This window comes from Nycticebus coucang, chromosome 7 (assembly GCF_027406575.1).
Source record: "Nycticebus coucang isolate mNycCou1 chromosome 7, mNycCou1.pri, whole genome shotgun sequence".
In the NCBI taxonomy this organism is placed as follows: Eukaryota; Metazoa; Chordata; class Mammalia; order Primates; family Lorisidae; genus Nycticebus; species Nycticebus coucang.
Genome location: NC_069786.1, coordinates 55,771,671 through 55,797,989, shown reverse-complemented (window position 1 = coordinate 55,797,989; position 26,319 = coordinate 55,771,671). Strand labels below are relative to the sequence as shown.

The 26,319-nt window shown below is 40.3% G+C and overlaps 1 protein-coding gene across 6 annotated transcripts in view; it reads left to right on the top strand.

Moving 5' to 3' along the window:
• The window catches only part of ITGB6 (integrin subunit beta 6), a 160,452-nt gene that overhangs the window by 52,514 nt on the left and 81,619 nt on the right, over window positions 1-26,319 (top strand). For 4 of the 6 annotated variants that reach the window (XR_008381307.1, XM_053598067.1, XM_053598066.1 and 1 more), the window contains exons 2-7: window positions 8,054-8,106; window positions 8,286-8,445; window positions 8,625-8,700; window positions 9,421-9,500; window positions 12,316-12,520; window positions 13,115-13,361. Coding sequence is in view for 5 of the 6 variants with exons in the window: in XM_053598067.1 (XP_053454042.1) it covers window positions 8,329-8,445; window positions 8,625-8,700; window positions 9,421-9,500; window positions 12,316-12,520; window positions 13,115-13,361 (725 nt within the window). In the remaining variant the exon portion in view is untranslated. Of the gene's footprint in view, window positions 1-8,053; window positions 8,107-8,285; window positions 8,518-8,624; window positions 8,701-9,420; window positions 9,501-12,315; window positions 12,521-13,114; window positions 13,362-26,319 lie in introns of those variants that run through there. The other 2 variants (XM_053598069.1, XM_053598070.1) reach the window with 2 other exon arrangements.

The window sequence follows — 26,319 nt, the reverse complement described above, 5'->3', positions numbered from 1 at the left end:
GCACATAGTGGGATCTCAGTAGATACTTACCGGATGAATGAATAAGTAAATGAGTCAAAATTCATTTTTACCAGTAGTGCCACAGTCCACTGCTGTCCTAGAAGCAAGCGATGGTACACCACGGAAAAAATACTTTCTCACACCAGGAATCTTAGCTCTTGGTTAGATTGCTTGAGTTATCTATTAAAACGAAGAGGATAATAAGAGTGCTTAGCATCTCTGCAAGCTGAGGAGTGGACTACTTGGCCGCTGATGTTTGTTTGTTCACAGGGATGTCTTGCCCCACCATGTCCTTTGTTTCACAGATAGGAAAAGCATGCAGAGTCTAGTTCTCAGAGTCAAGGCAGAAGAAACTCATAGTTACTAGTATTTTCTGAAAAAATCCCATCTTTGGATTTTTTCCACAAACTGAAAGAAAGGGCTGAGTTCTTTTAACTTCAAAATAATTTCTGAACCCTGAGGTGAGTGGGCTTCCCGAGCAGGCCTAAGGCAGAGGACCATCTTCCTGTCCTAGCCGTGCGACTGAGGAGTTCCAGTTTGGGTTAGGTGTGGAATGAGCAGAGGGTGTCTGTGCCCGAGGGCCAGCGTCAGTCCTGAGTCATCTCCCGGCCACGGGAAATGCCCAGGACACCTTCTCCTGGACTCTGTCAGGCCTGGCTGCCCACCACTTTTACTGAAGAGCAAGGCAAACATGGTTTGTTTCATTTTGTTTTGAAGTGATTTGTACTGGGCTTATATGAGAGAAGGAATAAAAAGGGATTTTATGATCTAGGATTCATTGTTGTCTCATTTTCAGTCGTGAATGTGTTGTGCCCAGATCTCAAAACCCCCCCCAAAGACCACCAAGGAGCCGAGTCCGATGCAAAAGCAAAAGGGCCTTTTATTGCAAGTTCGAACTTGGGCTCCCGGGGACTCCCTTGCAACGGATCCGAGCCAGGAGCCCTGAGTTCTGGAGCAGGGGGTTCTTATGGTCCCGCCCAGTGGGTGGACATGCACAGCTTAAAACAAAGGGGGCTCTTCTGGATTGGTTAGGTGGGGGGGGGGGTCCCTGATTGGTGGGTGGTTGTCTCATGATTTCGGGGAATTGCCTGGGCTTGTCTGGGCTTGTCTGGAAAGTAAAACTTACTGAGTGAAATGGCGGGGGGAGCGAAACTTAACTCTTAAGATGGCGCTGGTCTGGTTCTTTCAAATGATCCCAGGATGAACAACAAACACACCAAAAGGAGACAGGTGCAGCAGTAGAGATGGAAAGAGGGAGCAGAGGCAAACAATCTTACATTGAAATTCCTTGTAGCATTTTATTTCTCATTGACACCTCTTTTATGATTCTGTGAATATCTCTTATCTACCAACAGGCAGTTTGCAGGGTGATTCTGAAGCTGGGTGGGAGGGCAGCAGCCTGTCTCCAGGGCTCTGCTTTCTCAGCCTCAGCATGATCTTGGGAAGGTTGGGTAGCTTATCTGTGCTTTAGTTTCCTTACCTGTAAATGAAAGTAAAATAGTCTCTGTTCTATGTTTTTTTTTAAATAGGGTATACAAAATACATTGTTTAATGAGGCTGGTACTTGATAAGTGCTCGATGTAGCTACGATGAACATGAATCTTGAGTAAATCAAAGAGTGGTTTACCATGAGTGGAGGAAGGTTCAGCGCAGGTCCCCAGCTTGCACAGGTGCCTGATAGTGGCTGGGAGCTGCGGGTGGCTCCAGGGGAGATGGGAAGCCAGATTACCATTAGGAAGCATTTCTAGGTAAGGAGTCCTGCTGAACTGCCTGAGGCGATGTCAAGAATAAGGGGACTGGAATCTTCTAGGCTTCAGTAATTTGTTGTTTGTTCATGGGTTTTCTTCCTCTTCATTTGAAATAAATATATACTTCTGCCCTGATTTATTTCCAATTTTGCATTCCTTTTCTTAAAGAGGGCCTCCTCGACTGTATAATCTTAAAGGCTCACAAAATCTGGATTCACCTCAAAATAGTATAATTAAATCTGCACTATAATCGTGAAAGGTGGATATTATCACTTGTTCACAGACTAGAAACTAAAGTGCTGAAACATAAAGGCTACCCACAGACAAACAGTAGGACCTGGCAGGGCTTTGATTTGAACCCAGATCTCTTTCTATATCCAAAACAAAATTCTTCCCTTATTTTCAACTTCCCCCCGTTATGGGCATTGAGAAGGCTTTAAAAGGCAAGCCCTAAACTTAGATATTTACATACCAATATCCACAGTAGTATTATTCACAATAGTCAAAACTGGAAACAATGTAAATGTCTATTAGCCAATGATTAGATAAACAAAATGTGGTCTACCCAGTGGGGATTATTCATCCTTAAAGAGGAGGGAGATTCTGACAATTGTGACAACACGGATGCACACTGAGGACATTATGCTGAGTGAAATAAGCCAGAGTCACAAAAGGACAAACACATGATTCCACCCCTGAGTCACCCAGCATAGTCAGACTCCTAGAAGCAGAAGGTAGAAAGGTGCCTTGGAGGAGCTGAAAGGGTGAAAAGGGCAGTTATTGTATAAAGGTGAGGGAGTTTCAGTTTGAAAAGTTCTGGAGATGGGTGGTGGTGACATTTTCACAACAATGTGAATGCACTTAGTGCTACTGAATTATATACTCAAAAATGGTTAAAATGGTAAACTTTATGTTATATATATTTTACCACTAAGTAAGAAAAGGAAACTCAAGGCTAGAATGTAAAGCCCAGGGCACAAAATCTTCTCGCTCTTAATGCATTGTGGACATGCACAAGGGTGATGGAAAGGAAGTGTTACACACGCTTCTTTAGAAGAATTTTCCAAAGGCCTTGAACTGTGAAACAGAGGTGTCTGCGCCCAGGTTCTTTGTGGGAATTCTGCAAACAACTCACTGCTCAGAGTTACCTCCGAGTGAGACTCCGAGACAAAGCATCCACTTATGTCGTCTTCTTGGAGCTGCTTACAATGGAACATTTTCACAGAAAGACACCTGGAGGTGGAGGGCTTGCCGCTGGCTTTTGAAGCGAGCAGGCAGCACAGTGAGGCTGACCAGGCTGGCAGTCATCACTGACATCAGGATCCCAACTGGGCCCAGCCAGTGTGCTCAGGGCTTCCACTCCCAGGAGGGTTTGAGGTGCCATGGCTTGGGCCTGGCTGGGTCCTAGACAGTCAGTCTTTGGTGTAGATGAGTGGCCGAGTCTGGAAGTGACTCAGTTTAAATTCAGAGTCAGAGGGTTCGCGTGGCTTCCTGAAGTCAGGGCGCAGCTGAAGATGGTCCATTTCTCCATCTCTGAAGCCAGGGCTAGCTGAGGGGTAAGGGCGGGGCACAGGGGCACTGCTCCCCTGTGTGCTGTGCTGCTCTGTCCACTCTGCCTGCCCCTCGGCTGAGATCCCTTTAAGAGGGCCAGACTCCCAGATGGCACCAGAGCCCACAACCTGGGGCTCTGAGCAGTCCTGATGGTAGGATTCTATCCCAGGAGCCTGACCAGTCTGTCTGAAAATACAGATAGTATGACATTTTAGGAACATGGAGATTCTCTCAACCACCCACCAGTAAGGGGAATCCATTGTAAAAATACACAGTGTTTTAAAAGAAACGGGATTTGGGGAAAGCTAACTGGGCCTCAGAGAGATCCAACCTGGAAGGGCATGTGGGACCTATGGCTGCGCAGGCTGGGCCACGTGTCCTCCCCTCAGCAAGTGAGTGTGTGGAGCTGACTCCAGTGTTGCTCAGTTCATGAAGCGCAGGACCCTTCTCTACTGATTTTACCACTGATCCTCTCAACGAACCACCTCATCTTCCATCAGGTCTAGCTGTCTTTTGCCTTGAGCATCTGCCTCCAAATAGCTGTCGCTTCCTCCTAACACTGGCTCCCCCTGAAGCATCCTGCTCCCCCAGCCTGACACCATCTCTCTAGACATATTGCCAGCTTCACCTCTCACTACCAAACTCCTAATGTTCCTTTATTTCCCAGTTCACATTTACACATAGGTGAGTAAATCTGGTTGGCTTAGCTAAGGAGACACAAAGTTACTTAGGAGGACTTTTTAGAGTGCTGGCAGCTCATGGACTGGCTGCTCATGGGATACCAAGGGCTGTCTCCTGCCATTGCTGTGTAGACAGGATACTTTCCAGGAGAGGACACCAGGCATCACATCTTCGGGAAGTGAGACTGTTTACAGCTTGCTACAAATTATCCAGAGCAATATCAAGGTGAAAACAAAGTAGATGTATGTTTTCTTGTAACATTATTCTACTTTATATTTTCTGTTCAATTCCTTACCATGACCCCCACCCTGCATTTTAAGCCTTTCCTCGGCTTTCATCACAGTCCAAGCAGGGAACATGTTCCCTCCCCTGACTGCAATATGTATCTTCCTAATCCACTTATGCATTTACTCAGATCCGTTGAGTGCCTGGCTCGTCAGGTGAAATATTAGACAATGAAGACATAAAATTCATCCACCTACTCAATGAACATTAACCAACTACTTACAACGTGCCAGAGTGCCAGGTATTGTGTTACTTGCTAGAAATAGAGACAACTAAGACACGGTCCCCACTTGATACATAGCAGGAATTCAATAAATATTTGCTGAATAAATGAATGCCTTAAAGGCACTCGCAACCTAGTGGGGGAGTAAGGCAAGTATTTAGACCAGCGGTTCTCAACCTGTGGGTCACAACCCCTTTGTAACAATGAGAATACATCACAGCTTTAGGAAGGTTAAGAACCACTGATTTAGACAACTATAAGCAGAGCAAAAAGGGCGATTCTGGGGAATGTCCACAGGGAGAGGGGCCTTAAGAGACTAAAAAGTTCTTGCAGCAAACACTAATGCCCACACTGACCTGGACGGTGGGCAGAGTTAGCCAAGTACAAGGCACAGAGGGCCAAGGACCTGTGCAGCACAAGTGTCTGTGCAAAGGTGTAGAAGTGAGGGAGGAAAGGAATGTCCTGGAGGGACAGAGAATAAATTAGGATTATTAGGATTTTAGGAACTGGAACGGAAGCCTTTACATGAGAAAGCTCATGCAAAGGTACTCAATTTAAACACAGGGTTCAGCTGGGTTTTTGGAGTTCTCCAACGACCTTGTGGCTGCCGGCATCCAGCTGGTGAGAGGCATGAAGATGGTCTGGAGGGGGTATACGCCACTCCACTCTTATTCCATTGTAAGAAAGAGTTTTCATGGCTTTCTTAACTGAAAAATGGGCCAAATAGGCCAGGAAAGATAGTCTAACTATGTTTCCAGGAAAGAACAGAGTTTTGGTGGCAGCCAGAACTTCGGAGAAGTTTCCAGGGAGTGAGCTGATCAAGAGCCATGCAGGCGGCCCTAATCCCAGCTCATCCAAAGTGCCCGAGGTTGGCTGCCAGGTCTGACGGCAGAAGGGACAACACATGACCTGTGAAACACCGCTGGATCCCAGGCCAAGGCACGTGGGGCAGGCTGGTGGGGGCCAAGGTCTTGTCTTCTAAAGTGAGGTTTGACAGTTGCATGTTTGCTCTGTAGACAGAGTAGACAGAGGTGAGATTTTTTGTTTTTGTCTATTTTTTTTTTTTTCGGTTTTTGGCCAGGGATGGGTTTGAACCCACGACCTCCGGTGCCCTACTCCTTTGAGCCACAGACGCCACCTGACAGAGGTGGGTTTTGAGTAGGAGAATGTCAAGAACTATGAAGGGTCTTTACATTACTTTAAAAAAACTAACAAGTGAGCTAGTCACAGATTCATGGATACTGACAGGCATGAGATACCTGGGTCAGAGACAAAGAACTTATAAATTTGCAGCAGTGGCCAGTTCCCCAATCCCAATTCTTGCAGAATGACGGAAGAGATGACTCCTGCATATGGAAGGAACTGTGTTACAAGAGAGGGTCCCTGCATTTAAAGAACCTGAACCTTTTATAATGGGCAGTAAGTGTGCCTGCTCTTTGCTCTGGAGATTGCCACTATCTCTGCCTTTCAAAGCTGTAAGCAATTTTCCCTTTACCCTAAAGAGTTCACTATCTCTCTCTTCAAAGGATGTCCACTTTATAAACATCCTTAGAAAGATAGGCCAGGAAAAAAGCAGACAGTGTCTCTGCTTGCGAAATATGCAGACATGGGAGAGACACTTGGAGAATTATCTTCTGACAAAGACAGATTCCTTTTTAGCAAGATGGAGTCATGTTTAGAAAGCAGGTTCCATTGCTGAATCCTTCCTCTCCTGGTGTCTTGGTATCGGCAGCTCTTCCCTATACACACTCGCTTCCTTGGATATCTATGTCATCCAGCCTTATATCTTTGAAGGCCATCAGCCTTATATCTTTAAATCCACGTTGATAGTTTGACCATTTACACTTGACAGTGCCCCCATGTACAGCCTTAGCTATCAGACTGCCACGGTGGCGTCTTCTCATGGTTGTCTTCTAAGCGTCTCAGACTTACCATGCCCTTGGTTCTCACCCGCCACATGAAATGTGTTCCTTCCTCAACATAATCCCTCTCACAACAGAGTATTATTCACTCAGGTGCACCAGCCAAAAACTTCTTTCATACTCACATCCAATCCATAAGCACAGTCTGCTTTCAAAACATATCCTGAACGTGACCACCTCTCTCTTTTGACATCAGCAACATCTGGTCTCAACCACCACTGCCTCTGTTCTTGACAACAGCCATATACAGCCTGTCTTGCCCCACACACTCTAACTTCCACAATGACCAGAGTGCTTCTGTTAAAATGTAAAGTAAATAATATAATTTCTCTGCTTTCAGCCTTCCTGTGACACTCTAAAATGTTTAGAATAAAATTCAAGATCAAGGCCATATAAGATTTGACCTCTGCCTTCAAATCTGACACCCTCTCTCTCTCTCTCTCTTTCTCTCTCCTTGTGTTTTACTTACCCTTGAAGACAGGCATTTGTCTATCTGAGGGCCTTTGCACTTAGCTGTGTTGACCAAGTCATCTAGGGCTCTGTCTGGTGGCAGCTGATCACACAAACCCTCTCTAATTATCCCCAGTAAAATAACACATCTTCCCTGCCCTTTTCCTTTCACCAAGCCTTACCACTATATCATTCAAAGCACTGATCACGGCCTGATTTTGAGAGCTGTCTTCCCTGAATATCTGCTAGCCTGGAGCACATGCTGCACAAGTCAAGAACTTGGTTTTGTTCACTGACACAGCCTCTGCCTTAACAATGATATCTGGGACAAAGTAGATGCTCAATAAGTACTTGTTGAATGGATGAATGACTGATAAAAAAGGGAAGCAATAATGGGGACACAAACAATCTGTGCTTTTATCTTTCTTCTTCAAGCTAAATCAATTACTTTTGTATAACTAAAGTTTTCCCCGCAAATGCATATCCTCCAACTCTTTAATAATTCTGGAATCTCACTTGCCCCATTCCTCCAGGTTCTTGGGTATGGTAGGGTTCAAAATTGAACATACGCTCTGAGAAGAACGTGAGAAGTCTGTAATTAGTTTTTCTCCCTTTACAGGTTTCACATACATACCAAGACTCCTTTAAAAGGTAATCACCTAAGATGTAAGCCCAGCCCCCAAAAGCTTAAGGTCAGAGCATGGAGAGAGTGATGAAGGAAGGATTTAGTTGAGTCTTATCTGTTCACAGTTTCCAGAAATCCCAAAACACCCTCCTGAAGCACACACTAGAGGAAAAAGTAAAACCTCCCTCATGAACTTAGGATTGTATATATTTTCAAATTGCTATTCTTTCATTGAACGAATAAATGCTTTTTATGTGCCAAGTCATGAGCTGGAAGCCGGGGATACCATATTGGGGAGATAACTTGGTTCCTTGCCTGAGGGATTCAGAATCGTAGGCACCTTGCTTTCTGTTTCCATTATTATTGTCATTGTTGTTTTGATCCTATCTTATTTTGATATCCTTTGACTTTTATGTATTGTATTTATTTCTGATATCATTTTAAGATCAAAATTCTATCCTTATGGAAGAATATCTTTCACCCAATTTGAAAAATAAAGAAACACAGTGTTTTGTTTTTCTAGACTGCTTTCTGATTTGACTGTAAAGTGATGATTTTAATTTTTCAGAGTTCATTTCAATTCTCTGCAAAGGACTGAACAATGAACTACAAAAATCTCAGGTATTTTCATTTAGCTCGCTATATGTTTACCTTCCTTACCTGGGGCTTATTTGCTTGCGTTTTATTTAACACCTTTACTATTTATGTTAAATTAAAATATTTAAGAAGCACCCGTATTTCAATTGCTCTTTTGACATTACACTGATTATTATTTCATTAAAGATATTAACTTTCTCTAGGATACAGAAAGACTACTAGAATTTACACAAACATTTCTACTGAATGAGTTTCCCCCACCTTCTTGGTGACTGTACACCTGCCTTCCTTATAAGGAGAACAAGGAAGTTAAATCATGTTGAAGTTGCTTTTCAACACAGCTTTTCTTCTTTACCTGTCCAGGTAGCCTCTGTTTTCATTTCAGTCTTAATGAAAACTTTTTAATTTCCACCTCAAGTTTCTTTTCAAAGCAGCGTAAGTAGTCTTTAAAATTCTACACTTCAAGAAAGAAAGACTTTAACGATATTCAGCTTTGCTCTTGTAACGTTGAAGGTAATTCATTTTTTAATCTGTCTGCACAGCGAGAACTGAAACGAATGGGGATTGAACTGTTCTGCCTGTTCCTTCTATTGCTAAGAAGGAATGATCACGTACAAGGTAAGACCTAAGTTCTCTGATATATTGCTTTCGGGGTATGCTTGACAAACCTGTCATTTGTTTCAGAAACTAGATCTGAAGTTATTTTTTATTTGATCTGTTCCACTGTTCTTTTGCCACCGAGCGAACACCTTAACAAATTACAGGCAAACACAGGGCTGTTCCCACAGCGAATGCCCTAGGCTTCAGGTAAATAAATACAAAGGTTGCACAGGCATTTTAATGAGAAGAATTAAACAACATTACTGCACCAGAGGCCTTTTTAGTGCCATTGTGACGACCATTTTAGAAACTTTTCTATTTTATCCAATAATGAGGCTTTCCCTTTAAGAGTAATAACTTCAAATAATTTATTTCAAAAATAGAAATACCCATTTAAGAGAGAAGCATGTTTTAAGGACACATATTTTTTTAAATTCAAGTGGCAAATATTGACTCAGGGTAATAAATAGAATGATCCTGCATTTGTGAGCATTTAGGTTTTTCTCAAATTTTAAGACAAAACAGAATGATAATTTTTGTCTTAGGAGACACACGTTTTCAATGTGGCAGATGTGAAATATTTAACTTTAATGCGAATAGCTAACATTTTGAGAACTGATCTTTGAATACTGAAACAAACTTTGATTTTTTTACTCAGTGATTTATAAGTTATAAATCTCATAAATGGAATAACTGAAAGTGTGCCTAACCCCTTGCGTTTGCTGGGTTTAAACACAGGTGGCTGTGCCTTGGGAGGTGCAGAAACCTGTGAAGACTGCTTACTCATTGGACCTCAGTGTGCCTGGTGTTTTCAGGAGGTAAAACAAATGACCTCAACATGTTTTTAAAAACTGTCTGCAGTTATACTTACATTAACTCCCTCCATGATAGTTCGGACAGTCCTGCTTTCTGTGGAGTTACAGGAATAAATCAATTCAGGAAAGGAGCATGTGAGCATTAGTTGATCAAAGTGGCATTCGTGTGATTACTTTCAAAAACAATTTGTAGAAAGAGGGAATTGTCCAAACGTTCTCGAAAAATGCTTACCTCAGGATCTTTAACCTTGCTCCTCCTCTTGTTTTAAAGCCATTTCTAACTGGTTAAAATATTGAGGCTGTCTGTACAATTGGAGATCACAGAAACGACATTTTCTAAAGTTAAATATACATTTGACAGCAATATTATAATTGTATTCCATCTGGGAACCAGGATCCATTCTGAATCACTGCTAGGTTCTAAGAGAAGTGCTCAAGGTCTAGGGTAAATATTACTGTTCAAACATTATCCATTTCTTTTAAAAATTACATTTTCATGAGCTCAGTGACTCTGTATCACACTGAGGGCAAAGCCTCAAACAGACATTCCTTATCTAGCCAAGCTGAAAACTCTATGAAGGTAGGATGAAGATGATTAGGGAATATATAACAAGCCAGCCTAAGTCACTGCCTGTCTCGAGACTCCATAAAGCAAGCTGGAAATGATTCGTGGTAAGAAAGAGATGCATTAGCTCTCTGAGTCTTTACCCACTGGAACTCATAAACAGAATCTAAACACAAAGCAAACCATATGAATGCCAAGATTGGCAAGAGCTGAGGAGCGTGCTCAGAGAGAAACAAACCCAGATTCCCAGCTCAGAACTGGGTTATAATTGTTAAAACCCAAATTCCAAGTTGGATGTGTATCCAATGGAGTGTGGCCTCACAGATAAGAGCACACACACACACAGGCCACTCCCCACTGCTGCCTTTAATGGAGCCACAAGCAAAAGTTCAAGAGAATTATCTTTGTTGAGCTTGTATATGAAAGCAGGATTGAGAATGTACAAAGAGGGAAAATCTCACATGTTTTTTGGACATTGTCTAAAGAAGATAGTATCAGTTTCCTCAAATTCTAAACAACAAATCAGTCTAGAATTTTTTTTTTTGGTTTTTTTTTTTTGTAGAGACAGAGTCTCACTTTATGGCCCTCGGTAGAGTGCCATGGCATCACACAGCTCACAGCAACCTCCAACTCCTGGGCTTAAGCAATTCTCTTGCCTCAGCCTCCTGAGTAGCTGGGACTACAGGTGCCCGCCACAACGCCCGGCTATTTTTTTTTTTTTTTTTTTTGGTTGCAGTTCAGCCGGGGCTGGGTTTGAACCCGCCACCCTCGGTATATGGGGCTGGCGCCTTACTGACTGAGCCGCAGGCGCCGCCCAGTCTAGAATTTTTATTTAAATGTATTTTTTTAGTATTTACTTCAGAGAGTTTCCTGAGTTCTTATCGAAAGCTTTATTTGTGATAATACTTGATAGCTAAATTATCACCAAATTTTAAGCTCAGATTATTCTAAGAGGCCACTGTAATAGTAGAAGTAGTTATCAGTATATGGGTTGAGGCAGTTGGAGCAAAAAGTAAATTAAGCTTCTGCATAGGGCAGACGGAATATAAAGTTTTGTGGCTAGCACCACCTGTGATCTTTTGGCAAAGGTTGTGACTATAGGGGACAGCAGTGACACTGAGTTGGGAAGGATTCTGAGGCTTTGTCCAGCCAATATTTGCCTTGGTTACATCATGGAAATGACAGAATATGCCATACCTGGCCTAGAGCCTCAAATATGCATGAGCCTGACTAATGATAGGTAACAAATTATATTCTCAAAATCAATTTCAGGAAAAAAAATCTAACTTTCCTATTAGATTACAGCAAGAGTTTCTTAGAATTCTAAGGGGAAAGGAAAAAATATGAACCGCCTGAGAGTCAGTGGGCATTAAATTCCACTTTGCTTTGGGCCTTGCCAGCTCTCCGGTAAGACAGGTATTAGCTTGTCCATTTCTCTGTTCCATTTCTCTGCTCTGGGTGTTCTAGGATTGGGATGGCCATGTCTCTGCTGGGAAACACCACATCTCATCCCTGCTACCCAGGAAGATCTGAAGGGGCCTGGGAAACTTCTGGGTGCTGCATAAGAAAGCAGACTTCTAAGCCATCTTCTCTTTCCCTTCCCTTCCTCATCTCCAAATCATGGAGAAAATTCTAAAAGACCTTGAACTAGAATGCTTCCAAGACACTGAGTTTAATGTTCCCAAGAGGTCAATTCTTGAAGTGAAGTAATACTGTAGTGTAAGGGTAACACACCAATGAATAAAAAGTGGTTCAGAGCTTCAATCAAGATGGAGAGGTGTTGCAAGCCATGCTCTTTAGGAATCCACGGAAAACTCTCTCTTGTCACCGGATTCAGGAATAAGACATGCTGGAGAGCTGGGACAGCCCTGGATTTCACAAGCCTACAAGTCATCCTGAACAGATAAATGCACAGGGCGATGGCAACTCTATGAGCCCCGCTGTTTCAAGGATCTGACCATGGTCTGGGAGAAGCTTTAAAGAAGTCAGCTTAAAAAAAAAAAAAAAAAGTGTTACTGAATGTAATTGAATATAATTAAAAGGTGATCTGGTTTTACTCAGAATGTTACTAGCAGAATTTTCTAGTTATTCAGTTATGACTTAACTTTAGACGTATAATCAATGTCAGTCATGTAGGGGCATGATAGCTAACCAGCACAGTGTGCAAAAAATAAAATTCAATTGCTGGTGTTATGAAAAAAATGTAGATTTGTCTTCTTTTTCTCATCATTGTTCTTTTCCCCTCTCTTTTAGAATTTTACCCATCCATCTGGAGTTGGTGAAAGGTGTGATACCCCAGCAAATCTTTTAGCTAAAGGATGTCTATTAAACTTCATAGAGAACCCTGTCTCCCAAGTAGAAATACTTAAAAACAAGCCTCTCAGTGTGGGCAGACAGAAAAATAGTTCTGACATTGTTCAGATTGCGCCTCAAAGCTTGATTCTTAAGTTGAGACCAGGTATGTTATGATTTGGCTCGTGTAAATAAATCTAATGTCAGATATTGTAATTGCACTGATGTATCTTACACCCTATTCTGTATCATTGATTATTATGACTTAGATTTCCCATTCTTAAGAAAATAGAGAATTGCAGGCTAACATTTTTCTTTATTCACATTGGTCATGTGGGCTCCAAATGTCTTACTAAAAAAGCTTTTTTCTACTAGTAACCATTTGAGTTACTCAAATGTTAAGACTTACCTCACATTTCTTCCAGGGTTGTAATGGAGATTTAAACTCCCCTTTATTTGGTTCTCCTTTTCTGAAACCACACACAAAAAATTCAGCTTATCTTCCATCTAAATGGATGCTAGTTCTCCCAAGGAGATATAGAATATCCTAACTTATACCTCTTCCAGAGTTCTAAACTCACAGCTGACAGATATTCCTGGGCCTGTTCATTTAGACATCTTACCACATAGCTCGTGAAATGATATGTAGTTCAGTAAACTCTTATTGAAATGAAATAACCAGCTGACCCAGTGCCTGGCTAGTCCTGAATGAATCTCAGTGTGTTTTTCTGGATTTGCTCTTCCCGCTGCGGCGGTGCAGGGGGTAAGCAGACGCTGCAAGTGCACGTCCGGCAGACTGAGGACTACCCAGTGGATTTGTATTACCTCATGGACCTCTCCGCCTCCATGGACGACGACCTCCACACCATCAAAGAGCTGGGCTCCCTGCTTTCCAAGGAGATGTCTAAATTAACTAGCAACTTTAGACTGGGTTTCGGATCCTTTGTGGAAAAACCCATATCCCCTTTTATGAAAACAACACAAGAAGAAATCGCTAACCCTTGCAGGTAAGTAACGGATTCTCTGGCAGCTTTGTGCACTGATCTTCTGTTGACATAGCCGTGCTCTCAGCTGCACCTGCCAGGAGCTTGCGAGCTCTTTGGCATTTCTGTCTTGTCTGGTTGGATCTCAGCAGTTCTCTCGGTGGTCCCGATTGTTTGGAACCAAGGTGAGGTCACCTTAACTGGATGATTCTACCCTTGAGTACTCACAGCACCTAGTCTGTGTAGGTTAGGTGAGGATGTGCCAGAATAGGATGTGTGTTACCCGGACCAGGGGACCAAGTCTTTCATGGTACATTTCATTGGACTGTGCCCACCTCAGTCCCTCAAAGACTTTCCATCCTCGGTGACCACCATTTTCTGAGGCTATGTGACAATGACCTACACTTTCTCAGAGTCTTTCTCCACTGCAATGATGTCTGCCAAAATAATTTTTACAGCTTCCTCTTATGTACTTTGGGAAAAGTGAGTTTCTCTTACTGCTTGTAGAAGGCCTTTGCAACCTTTCCTGCTATCAAATTCAGTAGTAAATGAGGCAGTGACTCCATTATAATATGCTATAATGAGCTATTAAAACCATGTATTAGTCCCAGCTGCTCGGGAGGCTGAGGCAAGAGAATCACGTAAGCCCAAGAGTTAGAGGTTGCTGTGAGCCGTGTGACGCCACGGCACTCTACCCGAGGGCGGTACAGTGAGACTCTGTCTCTACAAAAAAAAAAAAAACCATGTATTATGTAAGTGATGGTGGAGGGCAAATTGCTTTGTGATGGCTTACCTGTGTAGGAAGTGGCATGTTCAAAATCAAATTATTGAATATCCTTCCATTGAAAAAGAGTTATAATTTGTTCTGTGCCAGATTGTGTGCTAAAGGTTTTACATACATGACCTCATTCAGTCTTCATAATAACGGCAGGTTAAGGCAGGTTTCACCAGCCCTATATTAAGAGGAAGTGACAGAGGCTCTAACAGGTTAGGAAGCTGCCCAACCCCATGACTCATCAATGACCTGTACTAAGATGATGTGGTCCCAAACCTCCCCTTTACTACTGTGTATATAGTATATATGAAATAGTTTTCTAAACATGCACTAACTTTTAATACTTTCATATACGAAAATTATCAATCTGTATAAAAGACTAACAGATTTTACTATGTCATTTAAAAAACACTTCAGTGTAGTTTCCAACTATAATCTGACATAGCTGAAAATCATTTAACCATGGAAAGAATTTTTAACTGATTGTAACTCTCTTTTTTTTTTTTTTTGAGACAGAGTCTTGCTCTGTTGCTAGGCTAGCGTACCCTGGCCTCAGCCTAGATCACAGCAACCTCAAATTCCTGAGTTCAAGAGATCTTTCTGTCTCAGCCTCCCAAGTAGCTGGGACTACAGGTGGGACTGGGACTATATACAAGCCTAGTTAATTTTTCTCTATGTTGTAGAGACAGAGTCTTGCTTTGCTCAGGCTGGTCTCCACCTCCTGACCTCAAGCAATTCTCCTGCCTCAGCCTCCCAGAGTATTGGGATTGTAACTCTTAGGAATTGTGTTTGGTACCAAGTATCAGAAATTGGCTTAAAAACTTTTTTTTCCCCACAAAAAGAAGCCCAGAGAAAGGCAATTCAGGGGCAGGATGGCAGGCTTTTTCTGCTGTCTGCTTCATCATTGGCATTTGGATTTTATCTTCATGGTACAAGAAGGCTTCTGGGGGCTCAAATCATTCTTCATTGCAGACAGGAAGACAGGAGGAAAGTGGGGGACACATCAATAAAGTGTATTGTCTGTCTGTCTCTCTCTTTTTTTTGAGACAGAGCCTCAAGCTGTCACCCTGGGTAGAGTTCAGTGGCATCACAGCTCACAGCAACCGCCAACTCCTGGGCTCAAGCGATTCTCCTGCCTCTGCCTCCCAAGTAGCTGGGACTACAAGCGCCCGCCACAACGCCCGGCTATTTTTTGTTTGCAGCCGTCGTTGTTTGGTGGGCCTGGGCTGGATTCAAACCCGCCAGCTCAGGTGTATGTGGCTGGCGCCTTAGCCGCTTGAGCCACAGATGCCAAACCATCTCTCTCTATCTCTCTTTTTTTTTTTAGAGACAGAGTCTCACTTTGTCACTCTTCGTAGAGTGCTGTGGCATCACAGCTTACAGCAACCTCCAGCTCTTGGGCTTAGGAGATTGTCTTGCCTCAGCCTCCCGAGTAGCTAGGACTACAGGCGCCCACCACAATGCCTGGCTATTTTTTTATTGCAGTTTGGCTGAGGCTGGGTTCAAACCCACTACCCTTGGTATATGGGGCTGGTGCCCTACTCACTGAGCCACAGGCACCACCCCTGTCTCTCTTTTTAAGGTGTAATTGACACACATTCTAATGCACACATCAGAAATATTCAGTTTGGTGAGCCCACATGACCACTGTGAATAAAGAAAAATGTTAGCCTGCAATTCTCTATTTCCTTATTCCAGTGGAATCAATACCCAAAACATAATAGAGAATAGTTCCATCACCTCAGAAAGTTCCCCCATATCCCATTACAGTAGGGTCTACTTCCCCAGACGCAACCATTTTCTGATTTCTGTCATTTAGGTTGGTTTTGCCCATTGGATTTCATATAAATAGAATAATATAGTAACCATTGTGTTTCACTTCTTCTATTCAACATGTTTTTGAGATTTATCCATTAGTTTGTGTGTGTCAGCAGTTGGTGGGGGTGGGAGGTGTTGTTTGTTTTACTTTTTAGAAGGGGAGTCAGGGTGCTGGGAGCGGGAAGGGTGTCATGCCAAGGGTGTCGTGCCAAGGCTGTGTTCAAGTGACCCCCCTGTCTCAATCTTCTGAGGCCCTAGAATTATAAGCGTATGCCACTGCATTCAGCTTCCTCTTTGTCTTTATTAATAGCCCGTTGTATAGATTTATTATATGTTGTTTATTCATTCTTTAACAGTGAACATTTAAGGGTTTCTTTTTTTTTTTTGGCTATCATGAACATGCTGCTATAATGACGTGCTATAACATTTTGTATGTTTTTATTTCTTTTACATGTGTACTTAGATTGTATAAACATACTTCTAATTTTCAAAGGAACTGCTAAATTGTTTTTCAAATTGAATGCATCATTTCGCATTGCCATCTTCAGTATAAGATGATGCCAGATATTCTACATCCTTGCTAGCACGTGAGGTTGTCTGCCTTTTATTTTATTTATTTGTTTATTTTTTTTTTTGGAGAGACAGAGTCTCACTGTACCGCCCTCGGGTAGAGTGCCGTGGCGTCACATGGCTCACAGCAACCTCTAACTCTTGGGCTTACATGATTCTCTTGCCTCAGCCTCCCAAGCAGCTGGGACTACAGGCGCCCGCCACAATGCCCGGCTATTTTTCTGTTGCAGTTTGGCCGGGGCTGGGTTTGAACCCGCCACCCTCTGTATATGGGGCCGGCGCCCTACTCACTGAGCCACAGGCGCCGCCTGTCAGCCTTTTAAATTTAAGCTATTCTAAGAAGTGTGTAGTGGTATCTCATTATAACTTTAATTTACCTTTCCTCAGTGATGTATTATTTTAAGCATCTTTTCATGTATTTATTTGCTGTTCTTATTTCTTATTTTACACAGTATAATTTCAAATCCTTTTGCCAATTTAAAAAAATTAAGCTATCTTCTTAGTATTGTGTTGTAAGAATTATTTACATATTTTGTTATATACTCTGGATGCAAGTTGTTTGTCAAATACATATTTTGCAAATAATTTCTCCCAGTTTGTGGCATGTATTTTCATTTTTCTAGCAATGTCTTTGGTGAAGCCAAAGTTTTTAATTTTGATGAGGTCCAATTTATTGATTTTTAATTTTAAAGTTACTGTATTTTTTTTGTCCTAAGAAATGTTTGCCTTCCTTAGGGGCATAAAGATTTCTCCTATGTTTCCTTCTGGAAGCTTTATGGTTAAGCTTTTACATTTAGTCTTCTGATTGCAAATATAGTTTATCTATTTGGGGTTAGAAATAAAAGTCTAGCTCCATCTTTTGTTTCCATATTGATATCCAGTGGTTCCATAACCATTAGTTAAGCAAGATGTTCCCTTCCACACTGAATTATCTTGATGTCTTCAATTATCTTGAAGCAATTAGCTGTATAGGTGCAAGTCTGTCAACATTTTATCCTATTTCATCAATCCATTGAATATATCTATGTAACTGCTAATGCCTGCTCCCTGTCTTGCTTACTGTAGCTTTATAAAAAGTCTTGAAATTAGCAATCTAAGTCCTCCAGCTTTTTCTTTCTTTTTTGGCTGTCATAGATCCTTTGCATTTCCATATAAATTTTAAAATCAACTTGTCAATTTCCTCAAAAATTTTCTGAGATTTTGACTGAGATAGCCATATGAACCATAGATCAATTTGAGTATATTGGATATCTTAAACATATTGAATCATCCAATCATATGACCTGGTATATACCTTCATTTGTTTAAATCTTAATTAATTTCTCAGAACAATGTTTTGTTATTTTTAGGATAGATTTTCTTTTTAAAGTAACTACTCCTGAAGCACTTATAGGGTAGATATCTTGCATATCTTTTATTTTTTTCTAGGAGCATGTTTAAAAATTGAATTGTCCAACTGTTTATTGAGAACATATAGAAATGCAATTGATTTTGCATATCCATTTGGTATCCTGCAACCTTGATAAATTTTCTTATCAGTTCTAGTCTAATTTGTGTAGATTCCTTAGAATTTTCTATGTACATAATCATGTCACCTATGAACAACAGCTGCCTTCTCTCCAGTATTTACATCTCTTCTTTCTTTTTCTTGCCTTATTGCATTGGCCAGAATTGCCAGTACAATTTTAAATAGAAGTGGGTAAGAGAGGAAAACCTTGTCAAGTTCTTGATCTTGGGAAAGCTTCAATGTTTTACTATTAAGTATGTTGTTAGCTAGTGTTTTTAAATTTTTATCAGATCAAAGAAATTCTCTTCTAGTCCTTGTTTGATAAGGTTTTTTTAAAAATTATGAATGGATGTTGAGTTTTATAACCTCAATTTAAAGAGCTTTGCCAGAAATTTTACGCCATATCTTAGACTTGATTTCACTGGCCAGGACTCAGTTACATGACCACAGCTAGCTACAAAAGAAACACATTCCTGCCTGCCTTCCAAAAATCAGCATTTTTTTCTAGGAAAAAGAAAAAATGTATACAAGGTAGAATATAGCATCTCCTGCACCACTAATTACACAGATTTCTAGAAAGAGTTATAAAGGGCTGAGGATAGTGGCGGGCCTATAATCAAAGCATTCTGAAAGGCTGAGGCAGAAGAATTACTTGAGCTCAGGAGTTTGAGACCAGCCTGAGCACAAGTGAAACCCTCATCTCTATAAGAAAAAAAAAAAAAAAAGGGAAGGAAAAGAAAAATTAGTCAGGCTCATGCCTATAGTCCCATAGTCCTAGCTACTCCAGAGTCTAAGGCAGGGGGATCACTTGAGTTCAGAGTTTGAGGTTGCAGTGAGCTGTGATGACATCACCCCACTACTCAGTAAGATAGAGAGAGACTTTGTCTCAAACAAAAAAAAAAAGCAAAAAAAGAAGTAGAGTTATAATGATTTGTATCTTCAAAAATGCTGATAATAAACAGTAAGGTACAATTTGTATTACTAACTGTTTGATTCCCTGGTAGAGAGAAATAATCTTTGTGCTAATAACACCTAACTGTCTAACCTAAGAGCATTTCTAAAGCTTGTGGTCTTCTTTTTTTGAGACAGTCTCACCATGTTGCCCTTGGTAGAGTGTTGTGGAATCACAGCTCACAGCAACCTCAAACTCTTGGGCTTAAGTGATTCTCTTGCCTCAGCCTCCCAACTAGCTGGGACTACAGGCACCTGCCACAACACCCAGCTATTTTGTTGTAGTTGCCATTGTTGTTTGGCAGGCCCGGACTGAGTTCGAACTCACCAGCCCCCCTGTATATGGCTGGCATCCTAGCTGTTGAGCTATAGGCGCTGAGCCAGTCTTCTTTTTTTTTAATCAGTGACTATTTTACCTGCTAAAATTGCATTTAGTTCTTTGGTATGGTATGCATCTTTCCCCTACACGAGTTCCAGCAGATAGTCTAGTAGGGCAATGCCATGGAGAATTACATAGTAATTCTAATCCATAGTAATGCATTATGTTTAAAATCATTCTTCCTGTCACAGACCAGATAAGACACAGCAACACGTAGTATAATGATGACCAGGAGAAACAATGAGTGTGGAATGTTACCAGAGAAAACGATTAAAATTAACAAGGTTGGATGACTCAGCTAAGTTAGCCCAGCATCTGGAACTAGTAATCAGACCCTGTCCTTAATCAGACTTTCAGAAAATGAAAGCAAGTTTAGCTGTTTATTTAGCTCTGACTGCATTTCATTTCTGCACATATTGATTCATTCATTCAACAAAAGTTTATTGAGCTCCAACTGTGTACCAAGCATTTTACTAGGCTTGGGGCTATCTGGAAGAAAAAGACCTGGGCCCGGTCTTCAAGGAGCTGAAGTTCTTTGCATAGTGGTTACGCATATGGGCTTCAGTGTCAGCCCTAGATTAGGTCATGCTTCATCTATTCAGTCATAGTGTGACCTTAGGTGAATCATTTCACCTTTCAAATCTTCAGTGTTTTCCTTGGTAAGTTTGGGATAAAAATACCAATGACCCAGAGTGGTAGTAAGGATTAGATGAAATAATGAAAGGAAGCCTTTGGCACTGGGCCTGACCATAATAAGTTCTTGAGAAATGGAGGTGCTATTAACAACAACAGAGTGTGGCTGTGGGGAGACGAGAGCACTGCGTAGAATGCAGCAACCCAAAGGAGGATTATTTATTTGATCTCTTGAAAGGGTCAGTATGTCCTATTTTCTAAAGTTGTTATAAAAAAAAAGAAAAAAATATATATATATATAAACTAAACTATAGCATTTAGTTCTTTGGTATGGTATGCATCTTTCTCCTACATGAGCTTCAGCAGATAGTCTAGTAGGGCAATGCCATGTAGAATTACACAGTAATTCTTCCCCATGGATTATGTCTAAAATCATTCTTCTGCTAATAATCACCATATTGGAAAGTAAAACTGAAAGTAAAACATTCTGCCCCATGAATTATGTCTAAAATCATTCTTGGCAAAATTTACCATTAAGGTTATAAACAGCAAGTATTTTTTGCTGGAACATGATGTTTTTCTTTTCCATTACAGTTCTAATTCTCTCAGTTTCTCTGTCCTGACACCACCACCCCCATACACATATACACACCAAGGCAAAGAGTAAATCATCTGATCAAACTAAACCATATAACTATAGAACAAATGTTCTTAACAGGACAATGAGAGGTAAGAGGAAAGAGCATAGAGTTTTTCAGACCTGGATTTAAATGATAACTTTGGACAATTTACTCTCTGTGAACTCCATCTCATTATCTATAAATGGGAATAGTGATATTGACCTCCTAGAGTAATTGTGAGGATTCAGTGAGCTCAGAACATAACATTCAAGGCAAGTTTCATTTTCTTCCTCTCATTAACAATTCTTAATTTATCTCTAATGATTTTAATCTAGTGGGCCTCAAATTTTTATATCTCAAGACTCCCTTAGACTCTCAAAAATTAAGACCTCCCCCCAAGAGCTTTAGTTTATGTGGATACATCTGCTAATAATCACCATATTGGAAAGTAAAACTGAAAAATTTTTCAATAATTATTGATTCATTTAATAGTTACAATAAGAAACCTACTCTATATTACTGTAACATGTGTTTATGAAAATAACTATACCTTCAAAAACAAAAGAAAAATTGGTAAATCTTTTTTTTTTTTTAATTTTTATTTATTTTTATTTTTATTTTTTTTTTATTAAATCATAACTGTATATAATGATATGATTATGGGGCATCATACACTCACTTCATAAACCATTTGACACATTTTTATCACAGTGGTTAACATAGCCTTTCCGGCGTTATCTCAGTTACTGTGCCAAAACATTTACATTCTACATTTACCAAGTTTCGCAAATACCCCTGTAATATGCACCACAGGTGTGATCCCACCGATTCCCCTCCCTCTACCCACCCCCCCCTTCCCACTTCTCCCTATTGTTAAGTTGTAGCTGGGTTATAGCTTTCATGTGAGAGTCCCAAATTAGTTTCATAGTAGAGCTGTGTACATTGGGTATTTTTTCTTCCATTCTTGGGATACTTTACTAAGAAGAATATGTTCCAGCTCCATCCATGTAAACATGAAAGAGGTAAAGTCTCCATCTTTCTTTAAGGCTGCATAGTATTCCATGGTATACATATACCACAATTTATTAATCCATTCGTGGATCGATGGGCCCTTGGGCTTTTTCCATGACTTAGCTATTATGAATTGGGCTGCAATAAACATTCTGGTACAAATATCTTTGTTATGTTGTGATTTTTGGTCTTCTGGATATATGCCCAGCAGAGGAATTACAGGATTGAATGGCAGATCTATTTTTAGATCTCTGAGTGTTCTCCATATACCTTTCCAAAAGGAATGTATTAATTTGCATTCCCACCAGCAGTGCAGAAGTGTTCCCGTTTCTCCGCATCCACGCCAACATCTCTGGTCTTGAGATTTTGTGATATAGGCTAGTCTCGCTGGAGTTAGATGATATCTCAAAGTAGTTTTGATTTGCATTTCTCTGATGATTAAAGATGATGAGCATTTTTTCATATGTCTGAAGGCCGTGCGCCTGTCTTCTTCAGAGAAGTTTCTCTTCAAATCCCTTGCCCAGCCTGCAATGGGATCCCTTGTTTTTTTCTTGCTGATGCGTTTGAGTTCTCTGTGGATTCTGGTTATTAAACCTTTGTCAGAGATATACCCTGCAAATATCTTCTCCCATTCTGAGGGCTGTCTGCTTGCTCTGCTTACTGTGTTCTTAGCTGTGCAGAAGCTTTTTAGTTTGATCAAGTCCCAGTAGTGTATTTTTGAAGCTGCTTCAATTGCCCGGGGGGTTCTCCTCATGAAATACTCACCCAGACCAATTTCTTCAAGGGTTTTCCCTGCATTCTCCTCTAGTATTTTTATAGTTTCATGTCTTAAGTTTAAATCTTTAATCCAATGAGAGTCTATCTTAGTTAATGGTGAAAGGTGTGGGTCCAATTTCAGTCTTCTGCAGGTTGCCAGCCAGTTCACCCAGCACCATTTGTTAAATAGGGAATCTTTTCCCCACTGAATGTTTTTAATTGGCTTGTCAAAAATCAAATAGCGGTAAGTAGCTGGATTCATCTCTTGGTTCTCTATTCTGTTCCAGATGTCTACTTCTCTGTTTTTGTGCCAATACCATGCTGTTTTGATCACTATCGATTTGTAGTAAAGTCTGAGGTCTGGTAGTGTGATTCCTCCTGTTTTGTTTTTATTTCTGAGTAATGTCTTGGCTATTCGAGGTTTTTTCTGATTCCATATAAAACGAAGTAAAGTTTTTTCAAGATCTTTAAAATATGACAGTGGAGCTTTAATAGGGAGTGCGTTGAAATTATATATTGCTTTGGGTAGTATGGACATTTTGATAATGTTGATTCTTCCTAGCCATGAGCATGGTATGTTTTTCCATTTGTTAACATTTTTAGCTATTTCTTTTCTTAGAGTTTCATAGTTCTCTTTATAGAGATCTTTCACGTCTTTTGTTAGGTAAATTCCCAAATATTTCATCTTCTTTGGCACTACTGTGAATGGGATAGAGTCCTTAACTGCTTTTTCAATTTGACTGTTGTTGGTGTATATAAAGGCTACCGATTTATGAATGTTGATTTTGTAACCTGAGACGCTGCTGTATTCCTTGATCACTTCTAGGAGTTTTGTAGTAGAGTCCCTAGTGTTTTCCAGATACACAATCATATCATCTGCGAAGAGCGAGAGTTTGATCTCTTCTGACCCTATATGGATACCCTTGATCGCCTTTTCTTCCCTAATTGCGGTGGCTAAAACTTCCATTACAATGTTGAAAAGCAATGGAGACAATGGGCAGCCTTGTCTGGTTCCTGATCTGAGTGGAAATGATTCCAATTTAACTCCATTCAATATGATATTGGCTGTGGGTTTGCTGTAGATAGCCTCTATCAGTTTAAGAAAAGTCCCTTCTAGACCAATTTTCTTGAGTGTTCTGATCATGAAGGGATGCTGGATGTTATCAAAAGCTTTTTCTGCATCAATTGAGAGAATCATATGGTCTTTGTTTTTTAATTTGTTTATGTGCTGAATTACATTTATAGATTTACGTATATTGAACCAGCCTTGAGACCCTGGGATAAAACCAACTTGGTCATGATGTATAATTTGTTTGATGTGTTGCTGGATTCTGTTTGTTAGGATCTTGTTGAATATTTTTGCATCTATATTCATTAGTGATATTGGTCTATAATTTTCTTTTCTTGTTGGGTCTTTTCCTGGTTTGGGGATCAGGGTGATGTTTGCTTCATAGAACGTGTTGGGTAGTCTTCCTTCTTTTTCTACATTTTGGAACAGGTTGAGTAATATAGGTACTAATTCCTCTTTAAAGGTTTGGTAGAATTCTGACGTGAAACCATCTGGTCCCGGGCTTTTCTTTTTAGGGAGGTTTTGTATAGTTGATGCTATTTCTGAACTTGATATGGGTCTGTTCAACATTTCCACTTGATTCTGGTTAAGTCTTGGAAGGTGGTGTGCTTCCAAGTATCGGTCTATTTCCTTCAGATTTTCGTATTTCTGAGAATAAAGTTTCTTGTAATATTCATTAAGGATTTTTTGGATTTCTGATGAGTCTGTGGTTATTTCGTCTTTGTTGTTTCTGATTGATGATATTAGGGATTTTACTCTTTTTTTCCTGATTAGGTTGGCCAGAGGTTTATCTAATTTATTGACCTTTTCAAAAAACCAGCTTTTTGATTTATTGATCTGTTGTATTATTCTTTTGTTTTCAATTTCATTTAATTCTGCTCTAATTTTGGTTATTTCTTTTCTTCTACTGGGTTTGGGGTTGGAATGTTCTTCCTTTTCCAGTTGCGTGAGATGTCCCATTAAGTTGTTAACTTCCTCTCTTTCCGTTCTCTTGAGGAAGGCTTGCAGTGCTATAAATTTCCCTCTTAGAACTGCCTTTGCAGTGTCCCAGAGGTTCTGATAGTTTGTGTCTTCATTGTCATTTTGTTCCAAAAAATTGGTGATTTCTTTCTTAATCTCATCTCTGACCCAGCTATCATTCAGCATAAGGTTATTTAACTTCCATGTTTTTGTATGGGTATGCAGATTCCTGTTGTTACTCAATTCAAGTTTTATTCCATGATGGTCCGAGAAGATGCATGGAATAATTTCTATTCCTTTAAATTTACTGAGGTTAGACTTGTGACCTAAAATGTGATCAATTTTGGAGTAAGTTCCGTGGGCTGATGAGAAGTATGTGTATTCAGTTTTGTTGGGATGAAATGTTCTGTAGATGTCTGCTAAATCTAAATATTGGATGGTTAGATTTCTTTGCTCAGCTTCTTTCTGGAGGATCGATCCAACACTGTCAAGGGAGTGTTGAAATCTCCGACGATTATGGAGCTGGAGGAAATCAAGTTACTCATGTCTGTTAGAGTTTCTCTTATAAATTGAGGTGCATTCTGGTTGGGTGCATAGATATTAATAATTGAGATCTCGTCATATTGAGTATTACCCTTAACAAATATGAAGTGACCATTCTTGTCTTTCCTTACTTTTGATGGTTTAAAGCCTACTGTATCTGCAAATAAAATTGCAACACCTGCTTTTTTCTGATTACCATTTGCCTGAAATATGGATGACCATCCTTTCACCCTGAGTCTGTATTTGTCTTTTAAGTTGAGATGTGACTCTTGTATGCAACAAATATCTGGCTTGAGTTTTTGTATCCAGTCAGCTAACCTATGCCTCTTTAGAGGACAGTTTAAGCCATTCACATTGATGGAGAGTATTGATAAGTCTGGTGGAATTTCGGGTGTCGAGTTTTTCAAAGGTCCAGTGGACATTTTTAATCCTTTCGCCAGTGTGGAAGTTGGAGTTTGATCCGAAGTTTCTGGGTGATTTTACTTTTGTGGTATAGGATTGGGTTGGTCATTGTGGAGGATAGGTCTGAGAACATCCTGAAGAGCTGGTTTACTTATGGCAAATTTTTTCAACATATGAATGTCATTGAAGTATTTAATTTCTCCATCATAGATGAAACTCAGTTTAGCTGGATACAAGATCCTGGGTTGAAAGTTTTTTTGCTTGAGGAGATTAAAAGTTGATGACCAGCCTCTTCTTGCTTGAAAAGTTTCAGCAGAGAGATCTGCAGTTATTCTAATATTCTTACCTTTGTACGTTATAGTTTTCTTTTGCCGGGTTGCTTTGAGAATCTTCTCTTTCATGTTAACTTTAGTGAAGCTAATTATGATATGTCTGGGAGATGGCTTATTGGGGTTGAATCGTGCTGGGGTTCTGAAGCTGTCTGCTATCTGAATTTCAAATTCTCTGGGCATGTCTGGAAAATTTTCTTTCATAATTTCATGTAGAAGGGCCTCTGTGCCCTTGGCAGCCACTTCATCGTTCTCCGGAATTCCTATAACCCTTACGTTGTTTTTTTTCGAATTATCTGAGAGTTCTCTGAGTGAGTGATCCGTTTTTGCTCTCCATTTCTCTTCCTCTTTGAGAGATTGGGAGCGTTCGAAGACTTTATCTTCAATGTCAGAAATCCTTTCTTCTGCTTGCTCCACTCTGTTACTGAGGGATTCTACTGTATTTTTCATATCTTTGAGGGCTGTAAGTTCTTGTTTCAGTGTGTCTAAGTCTTTGGTGGTTTTGTCTTTAAATTCGTTAAATTCTTGAGACAATTTTTGAATTTCTCCTCGAATTCCTAATTCCATTTTATTGATCTTGTCTGCAAACCAAATTCTGAATTCGACTTCTGACATCTCAGCCAGTTGTTTATGAATGGGATCTTCAATCACATCTGCCG